Here is a 16,315-nt window from a genome sequence, read left to right as displayed (position 1 = left end):
AAGCGCACTACGAAAAAGTGCATCTGTAATTGTCTGCAATGAACTAGCTTTTACATAGACAGCCCTGTATTGCAATGCATAATTATGGGCCACATTACAGACATGTGAGTGAGGCCTAATAATAAAAAAAAAAAAAAAAAAACTTCTTAAATAAGAATGATAGAGACATGAATTAGAAACCTTAAACATTTATATTGACAGTACAAGAAATCCCATTAAAAATTTCCAGCACAAAAGCCAAAATGGAAATTTAGATCATGTTTTTATTTATATACACCTCCATAAATTAAAAATCGATCGTAATCTGGATTAAATTTATGTACAGCTTTTTCTAAAGACACAAAACAGATAAAAATACATTTGTGGTGGAAGATTTTTTTTTTTTTTTTTTTTCATTTTTTTTATTCACTTTCCAAAATGTCAAAAGCAACAATCTACAAAAAGGAAGGTAAACAGTTTTGAAAAAAGATGGGAAAACATTTTACAAGGCATATGGGCAAGTATCAAAATAATTACTAACCAAGAAGGAATTTTAAGAGTTTCTTACAAAGATCTGGTTGAATCTAACATCCTTCTAATGCAAGACAAAAAATAGACCAAATTGAAATCTATTATACAAACTGCCAAGCACTCATATATAGTATGTATAGATTTATAATTAAATCAAACTCTCAGTCAAGGAACAGTTGTAGAATGTTGCCATGAGCAGGTTATTAAGGCAAGTAAAACCTATATACACCTAAGAAGATTTAAAGGGAATGTGTCATCAGAAGATGACTTATTGTTTAAATAGGGTTTTAAAGAATTTTTGGTGATATTTTTTTTTCTAATTTTCCATTTTTACTATCTATATTATTAAATAATCCTGAAATCTTGCAGTTTTCATTCTCACCAATAGGGGTAAAACTAAGAGGAGACCTTCCTGTTATGTCTGTGGTGATAAGAGGAGGCTGCTGTGATATGCACAGCATTACAGTATCATGTAACACGAGTAGATGGATAGCATCAGTATAAACAAATAGCTGCCTGTGGAATAACCTCTTCGAAGGTCACAGAGTCATTGTCGTCTACGTCCACGAGTCTTGCTGTTAAGCATGTCACTAAATGCTGTTAAAAAAAACAGTTCAGGCAAGATGGCAGCCTCCATAACAATGTACAAAAAGTTTTTTTTTTGTATCAGACTCTAATCAGTAGAAAAATTTAGGTGATATGCCCTTTAAAGGGAATGTGTCGTCAAAATGTTTTCGTTTTTTCCTCCTCGTGTATATAAGGCCATAGCAGTTGCATTTTTACACCTACAGACCCACATAAGCCCTTATTTTTTGTGCTACTAATTGTACTTTGCAATGACAGGCTGAATTTTTGCATAAACTATGCTGCGAAACCAGAAAAAAAATTATATGCGCGGTGAAATTTACGCCGTGTTTCCTATGGAAAAACTGAAAAACGATATGTAACATGTATACATTTTTTATTAATTGATGGCTCGTAAAAAATTTAAACCTTTTACAGAAAATAAACGTTCCTTAAAATCGCTCTATTCCCATGCTTTTAGCACTTTTATCCTTTGGTCTATGGGGCTGTGTGACGTGTCATTTTTTGCGCCATGATCTGTACTTTCTATCAGTACCTTGATTGCGCATATGCAACTTTTTGATCACTTATTACAATTTTTCTGGATTTGATGCGACGCTGAGTCCCGGCCGGCTCATTTGAACGGATCTCCCCTCGTTGATCGTATCGCGCGGGATGTGTGTGTGTGTGTGTGTGTGTGTGGGGGGGGGGGGGTGGTAGATCCCCCACTAGACACCAGGGACAGGGGCCACATGCAGTATTTAAATGCAGCTGTCAGCTTTAACAGCTGAATTTGAATAGTTAATTAGCCTGATGCGGAGGCTAATACCTGTGGTGCCTGGCTGCACATAGCAACCGGGGGCCGCGGGCTGCAGAGAGGGCTCACACCGGGAGCCCTCTCTGATCCCCCTTAACGGTGGCATGACAGGTATACCCGTTATGCGTCGTTAAGGGGTTAAATAATGTTTTAATATTAAAGATTTATAACATTTTTGGTGACTTTCCCAGGCTACTATCGATATTACAAAAAAAAAAAAATCCTGAAATCTTGCAGCTTTCATTCTCACCACTAGGGCTTAAATTTAGCTGAGACTTCCTGTTCTGTCTGTGATGATAGGAGGCTGCTGTAAAGTGATCTGTACAGCATTGCAGTGACATGTGACCCCAGTAGACAGTCAAGACAATTGCAGCTACCTGTGGAATGGCCTCTACAAAGATCACAGTACGCTCTGCGATGTTTCACATTTATCTCAAGGGGACAGACTTTGTCTGTTGTCGTTTATGTCAATGAGTCTTGCTGTAAAGCACGTAATGCACAAAAAGTGCAATTAATAAAAAAAAATTGTCAGAAAATAAAAACAAATTAGACTAAAAGAACAAACAAATCTAGGTCATGAATGTTCTTTAAAGAGGTTGTCCAACATTTCTTTCTTATTGGAAATGTGAATAATTTGTAATCTGTCCCTTCCCTTAGTGGTTTTCTCTAACCCTTTTTTGTCTCTGTGCCCCCGGGCATCCCCCTCAGTTGCTGCTTTTTGGACTTTTGGACTCTGCAAGCCTGTAGCTCCACCCCCTCCCCTGAATCTAGCCCTGCCCACTCTACTCATTGGCAGGAAAATGTGTCTTATATTAGCAAATAAACTATTTTTTTTCACTCTTATCTGTTGTAGGACTTCAAACCCCAGCACACATGTACATGATAGGAGTTGTAGTCCTGTATTACATGTACACTACTGTAGTCATTCTACAGGTGGGTGGTGTTTCAATTAGGCAGGATTCGGTTACCTCAGCAAGAAATAGATAGAATGGTGACTGCCAAGAGGTGAAGTATCATCACTCCTCTCCATATTACACACAACAGCAGCACTGCCCTAACACTGTACATCTTTACAGTACAATAGTAACAATATAGGGGGAGATTTATGACAGCCTGTGCAGGGGAGCAGTTACCCATAGCAACCAATCAGATTGTTTCTTTCTTTCTTTTTTTTTTTTAAAGGCCTTGAAAAATGAAACCTAGAATCTGCCTGGTTGCTATGGGCAACTGCTTCCCTGTTCCTCTGCACAAGTTTTGATAAATCACCCCATAGTTCCTTTATTTACTGGTTTATAGCTCCAACCTATTCTGCAGTGCTGTACAGAGATTGTAGCCTGTCATGCCGTCCTTACTGCTGCAGTTTCTTCTGGGCTACGATGTTAGGCTAAAGAAATGTAGAGGCATAACCCCGCCCACCTGATGACTCACTGTTCCCTCATTGGCAGGAACAGGAAACATAAAGCGAACATGACATCACAGGAAGTAAAGAAAACGCAGGCAGAGCGGTCATGTGACTGAGCCTGAACACAGTAAGCGCTCTAAATAAAAAATATAAGTGTATGTAGAATATGCAACATCCACAGAGGTCAATGCAATGCTAATTTATTACAATATCCCGGACAACCCCTTTAAGCTTGGAATGCAAGGCTCCAAATACCAATAGATACATAAACTGCAGGCCATGTCAACAATTGTTAAGAAAATAGTTTAAAATGTTCCCTCCTACAAGTCTAACTACAAGAACAAAGCTGGGACACAGCTACAAAGTCAGATGGTCAGGGAACGGATTTCAGGTTGCACTTAAGATAGCACCATAAAGGTCTTGCTACAAGGAAGATGCATTCTCTACCTTGTCATCAGAAGCATTCTTTTACAGTATTCTCCTGCAGACAGACAAATACCAACCAACAAATACCAAGTCAGAGCCAACCCCCCACACATATTCACAAGAAATAGTGTTAGCTTTCCTGGGACATACAGTATAATCTATGGACAAGTAACTTCTCTGTCCTGTATTGTGTAAAACAAGACAAGTGATGTAACTTTCAAGTAACCCAGTAGAAAAGCAGGGTAATGAATACTGTATTAAAATCCTAATTTGCTTAACCCTTTAATTCTTTAATTTCCTTGACTGTTCAAGAGAGACTATGTTTGGTCTCAAATATTTGCCCTACTAAAAAGGGTACTAGATTCAGAACTGTATTAAGATATTTAGGTACATGTGCAAGACTATATACATATAAATATGTACTTATACACAAATGTAATATACACACACATTTACAATATATGCATATGGATGCATTATAGCTTAAGTTATATGTTGGAGAAAAAAAAAGTCAAGTATCTTGAAAATCTAAATTCTTGCTTTAAGCTTAAATATTAGGGTCACGTGAATTTTAAAATACAGCATCACTACTGTGCCTTAATAACCTGTGATAAATAGTTCCTATTGTTACAATCACACAATTAGCTGCCATATAATTTTTGGGGGTGGACCCACAAAAAAACGAAAAAATAAAATAAAATAAAATAAACGAATATGGGGAGGATAGTTCAGTTCTCTGAGCAGACAAAAAAATCTCATCATACTAGGAAAGAACAGAATGTACTTTGGTTATACAGATTTAGACATTAATAAATTAAGCACACATTTTATTGACACAATGGATCCCAGGTCCCAGTGTGTACTGTTCAAAGAGCACCACAACTTATCAGCACCAGATAACCGAGGCACAAACTTATGCGTAGCACCAGTTGAATCTGCAGAGAAGGAGACGCCTTGCCGCATCCCTCATTGTTCATCCAGAATCCATTAGCCATTTCATTTTTCCGCTCATTTCTTGAGCCACGTTCTCCAAAAGATAACCCACAACAATAAACTTAAAAATGAAATAAAAAAAAATATATTTAACATATTTAACATAAATATTGTACAATTGTTATTTTCCCGGATTTTGCTGTTGAGTTTTCATTCACAGTGGAACAATGGTGTGTTATTCTGGCTTTGAGCTCAGTAATGAATGAAGTGATTTTTTTTTAGGTTTAACCAGTGGTAGCTACAAAGAAAAGGTTGAGGGGGAGGGAAGGGGGTTACTCCCCTCAAAACTGTGAAGAGCACCTTTTGTTATTAAAAAAAAAATTCATATATATAGCAGGACTGTTTTTGCATAGGTGAATTCATCTGAGGTAGACGTTTAAATACCTGTGGAAGAGAGAGGCAAAAAATTAAAACATAAACCTAAAGTACAGCTAAAGTACACCTCAAGTACAACAAACTAAATTCAGCCATAATATGGCCCCATACATGATCTGATTTAGTCTTAGGCTATGTTTACAAAATGTACGAGCAATAGCCATAGTTTGGCACTTAAAAACAATGGCCGTTGCTGCACTGAAAATTGCATTGATTTTAATGCACAACAGTTATAAATAATTGACAGGTCAATTACTTTCACGGCCATACCAAACTGCCATTTGCATTGGAACACATCTTTCTGTGACAAGGGCCATTGTTAAAATTGCAAACAACAGCTGTTTTTATCATAAAAAAAAAATTGCGTGAACACAGCCTTGTAAGTCAAGTTTTCTGAATGTTTTTTTCTTCCTCTGCCTTCCAAATAACTACCAATTCCTTACAATCTAAACTTTAACTGTACAAGGCTGTCTGATCAGCCATGCCTGTGACAGGCAAAATACACGGCAGTGCAGATAAGCTGTGTATTATACCTGGGGGGGACCGGCACCCCCAGTTGTATACAGTGTATTATACCTTTCATCAGGCAATCAGATAATGAAGTACCCTAAGTGAGACAGTAAAATAAAGTGAAAAAGGGGGTGGGGGGGGGGGGGGAACACTGAAAAACTAAGTAAAAAAAAAAGCCATGTTTTCATGAAATGCGGGCATGTTCACAAGACAAAATGTACCACTAACCTAAAGTAGAATATGTCACAGAAAAACACTCAGAATCACATGGACAGACATGGGACGGCAGAGCGGCATGACGTGAAGCCGCGCGCTCCGGGGCTCCTCCCCCCCCTCCTCCCTCCCTTTCCGACTCAGAGATCCCTCGTGCATCGGCACGCCATCAGCGGTGTGCGGAAAACTGGTGAGATAGTCTCTGCCAGCCTGAAAGTCCTTGGACGGAGGCTTTATTTATGGAATCTGCGGAAGGCCCGAGGCAGATATAAATATACGAACGGAATACGACTGCCTCCAAACAAGGAACCAAAACCCTTCAGATAAAACCGTGCTGCTGAGGAGAGCAGCAACACCGTGAGTAAATTGAAAAAGGGGTAAGAGGAGTGTACGCTGTGTCCCACCGTGGCAAGATGCCTCCGAAGATGGGGAAAAAATCCACTTCACCTAGTGATGTACAAACGGACCCTAAAATCGAGAAGTTTTTAAAGAATACTGGGGGTGCAACTTCCAAAAATAAATCTATTTTGGATGCCTCTATGAACTCCACTGGTCCTAGAATGCATGATTTGGATCCTGATGTATTGGGTGAGCCGGAGGGGGCTGGGAGTACTCAAAATGGCTCTGCCATGTTAGAGGAGATATTTTCTGGAGTGCGTAAATCCAATAAAGGGAGAGCTTACTATAACTGTGGACAGCATACTATAGCTGTGGACACAGTCAGAACTGATGTATTGTTAATAAGGGATGACCTTAATAAAATAAAGGAAAGAGTAAACACGATGGAGAGTAGGGTCCCTGAATTGGAAGATTCTAGTAAGAAAATGCAACACCAATTCGATGCCCTCCAGCAGGACCGGACACAAATGAGGAAAAAGATAGAGGACTTGGAGGATACGTCCCGTAGGTCGAACCTAAGACTGATTGGGTTGCCGGAGAGAGTAGAAGGGGAAAACATGGTGCCCTTTTTGCAGCAATGTATTAAAGAACTGTTCCCAACAGGAAGCTTGTCTGAATTTTTCTTGGTGGAGAGAGGTCACAGGGTGCCTAGCAAAAAATTGCCCCCAGGAAGCCCTGCCAGAACGGTTATAATGAAATTGCAAAATTTTCAGGACAGAGATAAAATCCTTAAACTTGCACGACAGGAAGGAGAGTTACGATATAATGATAATAAAATCTCGTTCTATCCTGATTTCTCCAAACAAACCCAGACGGAGAGACAGTCGTTCCGTGAGGTTAAGAAGAGATTACATACAGCAAACATAAGATTTTCTCTGCTATACCCAGCTAGGCTCCGTGTAATATATCAGGGCAAAACCAGTTTTTTTGCCAATGCCAAGGAAGCCGCTGAATGGATGGACAGAGAGGCCATTTGATTTCATTTTTGTCGGGGCTGGGATGGGGGTGAATTTGTGAGCGTTTTTTCTGCAATGTTAAGAATTGATGTCTTAGGTTTAAGTGCATCAATATGTGGGGGATGGGGGAGGGAGGGTACCCGAGATGGTGGTTGTTTAGGGTGTTTTTGTTTTTTTTCCCTGCTAAATGCCGGGTAGGATTTTGTGCTGGAATGTGAGGGGGTTGAAGCAAAAAGAGAAAAGATGTGCAATATTTGATTATATCAAGTGCAGCCTGCCAGGGGTGATATGCTTACAAGCGACGCATGTCACAGCAGACTCTAAGCATCTTCTTACTAAGTTATGGGCTGATCTTGAGTTCCACTCAGTGTTCTCCGAGTAGGCTCGTGGGGTTTCGGTCTTGGTGCATCGCGCAGTGGGACTAGAGATCAGTTGGGTAAAAATCGACTCTAAAAGGCAGGTATGTCTTCCTTTCAGTAATTTGGGATCATACTCGTGTGGTGCTTGCTTTTGTTTATATCCCACCACCTTTTTCTTTATAAGTTTTGTTGCTTTCTTAGAAGTGGAATATGATTTGTTTTATGTTTGTGGTGGTTTAAACAGGATTATGAATCCTGATCTGGACAGACAAGAGGGCGATCGGTCTGTGGGTAAGAAAGTAACCCCCTTTGAATAAGTTTGTAAAAGCATTAGGTTGGTGTGATCTCTGGCAGGTTTTAAATCCGTCAAGAAGGGTATTTTCCTTATCCTAACCCAATGCAAGGGGAGTCTTTGCAACAAAAAAAATGAAATATCTTCCCAAGACAGTCTCTGATCATGCTCCAATGTTGCTGGATTTCGCCCTAGGGCCTGAGGAGAGGGCTGTGACCAGGCCCTGGAAGTTAAATCCTCATTTGTTGAATATTCGTGATTCTGAGGAAAGGATGATTCAGCAGATTTGCAAATTTTGGGAGGTAAATCATGATTCGGCCCCTTGGGGGGTGGTTTGGGATTCATTAAAAGCATATCTACGGGGGCTGCTTTGTAGTGAGATTGCGTATTTCCTGAAAGAGGCTAGAAGGAAGGAGACAGAATGTAGAAAAATAGATCAGCTCACTCAAGTTTATGCACAAGAGGGCTCTAACGATAATTTTGTTAAATTAAATAAAGCACATGATGATTTCAAAAATTTAATCTGGGAAAAATCACAACAAACTTTTCTTCAGAGGTTTTTGGGGGAAGGAAAAGCGAGGAAGTTTGTTAATAATCTCAAAGTGACTGTACCACCAGGCCCAGGCTGAAGCACTGGAGGCGGGCTGACCCACCCTTAGTGGGAGGAAACCCCCTCCCCTCTATGATAGGGTTCCATTGATTCTAATGGAGTCACGTCATGGAGGGGCTGGGGTTTCTTCCCACTGGGGGTGGGTCGGCCCGCCTCCAGTGCTTCAGCCTGGGCCTGGTGGTACAGTCACTTTAACTCTCAGTCCCAAAAGAGGAAAAACATTTTGCAGATCAGGAATGATAAAGGCAAAGTAGTTAGGAAATTTTACACTGATTTATATAAAGAAGAACAACTGTTAGGCTCCCAGTTCTGTCTGATGAAGTTACTAAATTAAAGTGTAACTGTCATTTCAGGGTAATTTTTCTGAAAACATTAAATATCTATAGTACAAGCGATTTTAAGAAACTCTGTAATAGGTTTTATGTACTAAAAGAGTTTCCTTCTGTACTGACAAAGCAATCTCCCAGCCTCCCCCCTCACATCAAATGAAGCAGGATTTCTGTCTCCATTATGTGGCTATGGAGAGGGGAGGGGCTGTTAGGAGTGACTGAGCACAGAGGATTTCTGCAAAGCACAACACCCTGCAATCTTCTCTCAGTAAGTTCATAGATAAGCACTGACCTTTCTGACACCTGAATTTAGCGTTTTAGGTGAACAGAGAGTCTACAAACAGCTGACCTTCATGTCACCTCTTCCTGCTCCCTCATCTCCCTCAGCCCCTCCCCCCTTCATAGGCTTACAATGGAGAGAGCAGAGCCCGTCTTCACTGGCTTCTCTGTAATGAAGACGTGTTTGCCTGATAATGCACAGATAAGAAGTCAGGGGGGGGAGGCTGGGAGATTGCAATTGCAATAGATTGAAATCTATTACAGAGTTTCTTAAAATCGCTTATACTACTGATTTCTGCAATAAAAAAAAAACATGACAGTTACGCTTTAAATTTACCACTAACTATGGTAGAACTAGAAAAGGTGTTGGGATCAGTTAAAAACAACCTCGGCGCCCGGCTCTGACGGGTTGCCGTTTGAAATCTATAAAAAATATAGGAAAGCCTTGCTGCCATGCCTCCTATCGGTATACAATGATATTTGGGAACGAGGGGAGCTTTCGCAGTCAATGAAAGAAGCAGTAATCATAGTGATTCCAAAAAAGGTAAAGATCATTTAGATCCAGAAGCTTAACCGTCCTATATGATTGTTGAATGTCGATTTTAAAATTCTGGCGGGGATTATGGCAGCAAGGCTTTCAAAAGTGATGGTAGACCTGGTAGGGAATGAGCAAAATAGCTTTATCCCAGGGCATTCTACTTTTACGTGTTCCATAACATGCAGGTACCAGCGGAAGGTGAGCTGAGAGTGGTGATTAGTTTTGATGCAACTAAAGCATTTGATAGGGTTACTTGGCCTTTCTTGTTCAGAACTTTGGAACATTTCAACTTGGGAGATTACTTTATAAAGTGGATTCGGATTTGCTATAGAAACCCCATTGCCAGGGTAGCAATCAATGGTGAAACATCTAGTCCGGTGGCACTGAGCAGGGGGACTAGACAGGGATGTCCTCTGTCTCCCCTTCTCTTTGCCCTGTTGTTGGAACCATTAGTATGGTATATTAATAAAAGACCAGTCTTTAAGGGTTTTGGATTGGATGGAGATGCAGACAGACTTCTGCTTTATGCGGATGACGTTCCTTTCTTCATCAAAAATCCGCAGGAAGCAGTTCCCAGAATTATAAAGCAGGTCGAACAATATGGTAGAATGGCCGGTCTAAGCATTAACTGTAGGAAGTCATCATTGTTGATGCTGGATGAAGGCTTGCTGCAATTAGACGGAGAGCTGAGGGTAGTAGGTAAAGAATAGAATATAGAATATCTGGGGGTTAGGATTTCACATCGAACTCAGGATTTTGTTTCTCTGAATTTAAAAAAAATTTAAAGCACTATAACAAACTGATTTGGGGAAGAAAGAACACGCATAAAGCAACATTACTTGTGCCTTTCACGGGATAAGGGGGGTTTGGGGCTCCCCAACCCAACTATATTATCTTGCAGCACAAATAACGCGAATTAAACAGTTGATGGTTAATGGGAGGGGGTGTAAACTCGTTGCACAATGGGAAAACACGGCACATGATTTAGTGCAATGTATGAAAAAAAAAAAAAAGATTCAGTTAATAACTGTATTTTCATTTCGCTTGGGCCCTTTTCAAAAAGGTGTTGGGAAGTACTGTGGTGTACCCCCTTATGGGGAAATGGGGTATTTAGGGAATACGAGAAAATAATAAACTATAAAATTTGGGAGAAAAAAGGGATCTTCTATGTTTCACATTTGTTTGTGGATGGTGCACTTAAACAGTTTGATATAGTCAAGAACGAGTTTGATCCACCTGTCACACACAAATTTTATTATTTTCAAATACAGAATGCATGGGTGAAGTCGCTGGACAAGAGATTGTTTGAAATATGTGCTCATTGTTTAATTATGTTTGTGATAAATCAGTAGGTAATAAGCAGTTGTCTACTATATATAGGGGGCTGATGTTGGTGACAGTGGGTAATGCGAAAACCCAAAAATAAAAAATACTGGGATGAATACCTTGGGATCATTCCCATAGAATCGTGGAAAGCTATTCTTGGTAATATAGTAAATATCTCGCTTAATGAAAATTTCAGGATAATACAGTTAAAAGATTGTTTATGGTTTATATTACACTCCTAAAATTTTGAATAAGTTCTGCTCTGTAGGTCAGGAACCGATGAAGTGTCTCAAATGTGAGATGATAGATGCAGATCTACTTCACATTTTGTGGGCGTGCTCTGCGGTGCCAGATTTTTGGCGTGGAGTTACTGAGTAGAGAGGAAATTGGAGGTTGAGATACCATGCGATCCCATGCTGTTAGTATTGGGGTACACAGAAAACATTACTGTTGTAAACATGAGAAATCTAATAGGGAAGCTTATACACTTAGCGAGAGTAGTAATAGTTAGAAATTGGATGGATACTTCCCCGCCACAGATCCCGTACTGGGAAAAGCTGTCTGAAAAAATTGGTAAATATGAAATGTTTTTTTTTCAAAGGGAAGAAAGCACATAGGCAACTTGTTAGGAATTGGAGGATATGGTTGAACTAAGATAATGCTTTAAATTTTATTTATTTAAAATAAAAAAAATTTCCCCTTAATATTTTCTTTTTTTTTTCTTTTTCGCCATCTTGGGTTGGGTGGTTAGGGTGTGTGTGTATGGCGGGGGGAGGGGGGGGGTGATACGGATAAAAATGTTAGTTTATGCTGTTAAGATGCTGTTTTTAGATGTTATTTATGGTCGGGGTTGTGTCCCTGATTATTGTAAGTTCTGTGACTCATTTTAGTAATGGAAAATAAAAACTTTGAAAATGGAAAAAAAAAAAAAAAAAAAAGAATCACATGGATAAGTTAAAGTATTACAGAGCTATATAAGCTCTAAGAGCTAATAAAGTGAGACAGGTCAGATTTGAAAAATTGGCCCTGGTCCTTAAAGGGGTAGTGCGGCGCTAAGAAATTATTCACAAACTAACACACATTACAAAGTTATACAACTTTGTAATGTATGTTAATGGCCCCCTTCCCCGTGTTCCCCGACCCCCGCCCGTGGACCCGGAAGTGTAGTGCATTATACATACCTGATTCGTGTTGACCCCCGTCTGCATTTCTTCTGACAGTGTTGTAATCTTCGGGAGGCCGGCCGACCAGCTCCTGCCGTCCCTCATGCCGGCCCCCCTCTGCCGCGTCATAACTGTGCTCAGCCTTGATTGGCTGAGCACAGTTATGCTCAGCCAATCGCGGCTGAGCACAGTTATGACGCAGCAGAGGAGGGCTGGCATGAGGGACGGCAGGAGCGGGTCGGCCGGCCTCCCGAAGATTACATCAGTGTCAGAAGAAATGCGGACGGGGGTCGACACGAATCAGGTATGTATAATGCACTACACTTTCGGGCCCATGGGCGGGGGACGGGGAACACGGGGAAGGGGCCCATTCACATACATTACAAAGTTGTATACCTTTGTAATGTGTGTTATTTTGTGAATTGCTTAGCACCGCACTTCCCCTTTAAGACAATTTTTGGCTCGGTCCTGAAAGGATTTATGAGTGAGCCGACACTGTATACCAGTGATGGCAATCTTTTTAGAGACTTATCAAAGAGATTTATCAAAGAGTGTAAAATATACAAATACATCTCAGCTTTCAGCGTTGGTAAAATGAAAGAGCCCATAAAATGCCAACTCCGCAGATTGGCAGCCTGCTCAGCCAGTCACCTGAGCAGTGTCCTGACCTGGTCACTGACTAACTAAGCAGCCAGTCCCTGAACTGGTCTGTGATGTCGGCTTAGAAGAGATCCTGGAGCGGCCATCCGGCGCTGTAGGGGCTTGGAGACAGGTGAGTAATGATAGTTTATTATGTTCCTTTCCTGCCTTTACAAAAAAAAAAAAAAAAAAAAAAAAAGTCACCAGCCCCAGACTTCTCCTTTAACCTGAATACTGAGGGTTTCATTTTAGAAAAAGCTACTTATACATTAACTGTTATCTACTGTTTTAAAAATCGCAACAGAGCTTTCAATGATTCAAACAACTTTGAACTGAATGGTAAAAGTTTGCATTTGGCATACAGTTGAACAACTAACGTCATTTCTGCTGTTGTTGGTCAAATTATTAACATACATACCTTTACTTTGTAAGATTGACAGCAATACATGCATCACTGCTTAGGGCCCTATTACCCAATTTTCCATGGACATACTTACAGTTAAAGCTTACCTGTCACTACAAATAACTTTTGACATGTCAGACATCCTACGATCTGCCAATTTAAATAAGGCCTTCTAGCAGGGGTGGTCCTGGTGCAGGTGTTTGGCACCCTAAGCTGTTGTACTCCCACACACCCTCCCCCCCCAGTGATAGAATGGCCCTGGGTCCTGTGATGTCACCACAGTAACTGCCTGCTCAGTCAATCAGTGACTGAGGTGTGAGGCCGCTACAGTCAATGATTGGCTGAGCAGGCAGTTCCAGTGGTGACATGACATTACAGGAACCAGCGGTGGAACAGTACAGGTGTGTATAACTATACCACATACTGCTTTTTTATTTGGCCCAGACAACCCCTTTAACTTACTAATGCTTTGCTCATTCTTTGCAGCTAGGGCTGCTTTACAGGCATTACAGGCCTGTATTATGCATCATATTATGGAAAAATACAGTCAGTCAATGTAATACATTTATCTTTGCTGCAGATGTTCGTGCTAATCTAGTTATGTGTATGAAAATCACTATCATCATAATGAGCACATAATAGGAGTTCATAACTCACCTCCTACTGTACCGCCGGTTACTCCAGGAGATGTAAAACTGCCCATGCCATGGGAGTTAGACAGACGACTGGCTGGGCCAGTAACATGTACAGGCACAGAATTGAAGAGAGAGTGCAGCACTGAACTGCTAGCCACAGAATTGAGACTACTCTGCAGTGTAAGCTGGGTGCCAGCTGTCAGGCTGCTCAAGAATTGGTGGTGTGTCTGCAAGGGGTTAGGGCCAGGTACCTTGCCATTCAGTAGAACCCCTGTCCCCTGTGGCATAAATAAGTTGCTCCCAGCTCGGCCCTCCCCATCCCTTTCCCGACTGCGTGGCCCTCTTGAGCGATCAACTCTTGTTGATGGACCCCTTTCCTCTCTCTTTCCGCCATCAGATACACACTTTTTATTCAGAAACAAGTTTCCATCTGGTGTTTTGCCCATTTCCACTCTGTTGTAGTCACCAAGATTATTAGCTGATCCTGGGCTTGAACACCCAGAACCTCGACGGGAAACATCTCCAGATGAGTAATGGGGGTTGTAGCGCGGGGGTGAAGCAGAACTGTCAGGGGTGCGGCTGGGAGCAATATCAGAGATCGGGGAGAAGGTAGACTTCCATTTGCCTATACTCTCACAAGATGATTTTCTGCTGGAATATGGTAGACCTAAAGTGGGGGAGGTGAAAGTAAGGATGAATAATGTAAGGAAGAGGTAAATGCGTCTTTGTAATTTTTTTGGATTAGACAACAGGGGCATTGATGAAAACAAGTAGGTTTTAAAACTAACCTCTCTCTCCTTCACTCCTCTGTGGAGAGTCTTTATCAAAACACAAACTGGAGCTCTTCTTTTCTGTCCTGTAGGAAGGGACGAAGAGGATGTCCATTTATTCCAGCAACATAATATGCAAAGTTTCTGTTTGGTCAATGACATATAAAACATGCTATTCTGTATAAAAGGAAACAGTCATACTAAAAATGCAGTTCAGTGAGTCCTGAGCAGATGTTCAAAGGGTTTAATTCTTTTTTTCTAAATCAACTGGGTAGAGAGCTGACCAGAAAAAAACAACTCTGGGAAATGCTTTAGAAGAGCTAGTAATTTTAGACATTTTAAAGGGGTTGTTCCAGAAAAGAAAATGTTTTCAAATTAACTGGTGTCACAACAGGACATACAGTAGCTGATATGTACTGAAAAGACTTAGATTTTTAAACAAAGGTCTTTTAAAAATCTGTACCATTTTCTGACACCAGCTGATCTGAAAAAAAAAAACCTTTAAATGTCTGCTTAGTTTAGCCTTAGGAGTGCAGTTGGTGGTCCTACATAAGCATGCATAGAGATAGCTGATACAGTAGCACCTCTCATTGGACTCCTACGCCCAAAAGAGGCAAACATTTAAATCAATAAATGACAATTTCTACTGAATCTTTTTCCATTAAATTATATCAACCTGCTCAGCTGCTCTTGCTATAATATGCTACCTGCAGATTGATTGTGCTGCAGATTCTGGCAGATAGATGCTAGGGTGCCAAAATCAATCACACCTTTAGTTTTGTTGATTGCTGTTTCTAAAGTTATTAAAGTGACAGTGATCAGCAAAACCAAAAGCAATGGTTACTGTTACCCTACTAGAACCCATCTGACAGGATTTGCAGAGCCATAACTGGTACAGAGTAGAGAAAATTACTTTAAGGGGGCACACATTACAATCAAATACATTTAAGGGGCTTTCAACTTTAGGGGTACATATTTCTAATGTTTTGCAGAATAACTGAACTTTGGCTGGGATCACATTGCATTTGTGTGCATGTTTAAACATAAAAGTTTTATACTATTTAAAAAGGGATAAAAACATACACAGTAATATAGGTAATAAGGTTAAAAAGACAAAGTTCATAAAGTTCAACCTACAGAAACCCTACATGTTAAACTGATACTAAAAAACAGATGCGTCTGTATCCCATAGATTTCGCCCTCATCCATTGCATAGTATTTCAGTTAGAGACCTTTCCCAAAGTTCCTAGACTAAAGCACGGCATTTAGTTTGTTAAAGTGTCACTGTCGTGAATTTTTTTTTGCAGAAATCAATAGTCCAGGCGATTTTAAGAAACTTTGTAATTGGGTTTATTATCCGAAAAATGCATTTTTATCATGAAAAAGCAGTTTGAAGCTCTCCCCCCTGTCTTCATTGTTCTCCTATGGAGAGAGCTAAAGAAAAGACCAAAACAGGACAACAAAGAGTTAATCTACAAATCCCTCACGGGATATCTCCTCTGACCATCACCAGTGACCTGTCTGAGCTCAGATTACAGCTGTCACCCAGCTCCGTGCCTGTAATCCTCTGTTATCTGCTGCCGGCTAACTCCCTCCTTCCTCCTCCCCCCTCCCCTCTCCCTAGAACAGACAGGGTACGACTCCTGCAACAAGTCACAATTTTCAGATTTTTTGGAGTGGATGAAAAAGAGGAAGGAGGGGGGGGACCTGGGAAAAGGCTTTTTACATGCAAATAATGGCAGATTTGGCTAATAAACCCAATTACAAAGTTTCTTAAAATCGCCTGGACTATTGATTTCTGCAAAAG

At 40.6% G+C, this 16,315-nt stretch overlaps 1 protein-coding gene across 2 annotated transcripts in view; it reads right to left on the bottom strand.

Moving 5' to 3' along the window:
* Positions 1-243: 243 nt before the first annotated feature.
* Positions 244-16,315, bottom strand: part of DOT1L (DOT1 like histone lysine methyltransferase) — a 177,357-nt gene continuing 161,285 nt past the window's right edge. For both annotated transcript variants that reach the window (XM_069962499.1, XM_069962500.1), the window contains 3 exons: positions 14,527-14,594; positions 13,761-14,405; positions 244-5,096 (listed from right to left, as the gene is read on the bottom strand). In XM_069962499.1, coding sequence (XP_069818600.1) covers positions 5,089-5,096; positions 13,761-14,405; positions 14,527-14,594 — 721 coding nt within the window. In that variant the 3' untranslated portion in view covers positions 244-5,088. The remainder of the gene's footprint in view (positions 5,097-13,760; positions 14,406-14,526; positions 14,595-16,315) is intronic.

The sequence above is a fragment of the Dendropsophus ebraccatus genome, chromosome 3 (genome assembly GCF_027789765.1).
Source record: "Dendropsophus ebraccatus isolate aDenEbr1 chromosome 3, aDenEbr1.pat, whole genome shotgun sequence".
Classification (NCBI taxonomy): Eukaryota; Metazoa; Chordata; class Amphibia; order Anura; family Hylidae; genus Dendropsophus; species Dendropsophus ebraccatus.
Note: the sequence above shows the minus strand (reverse complement) of the source record. Positions and strands in the feature narration are given on the sequence as shown.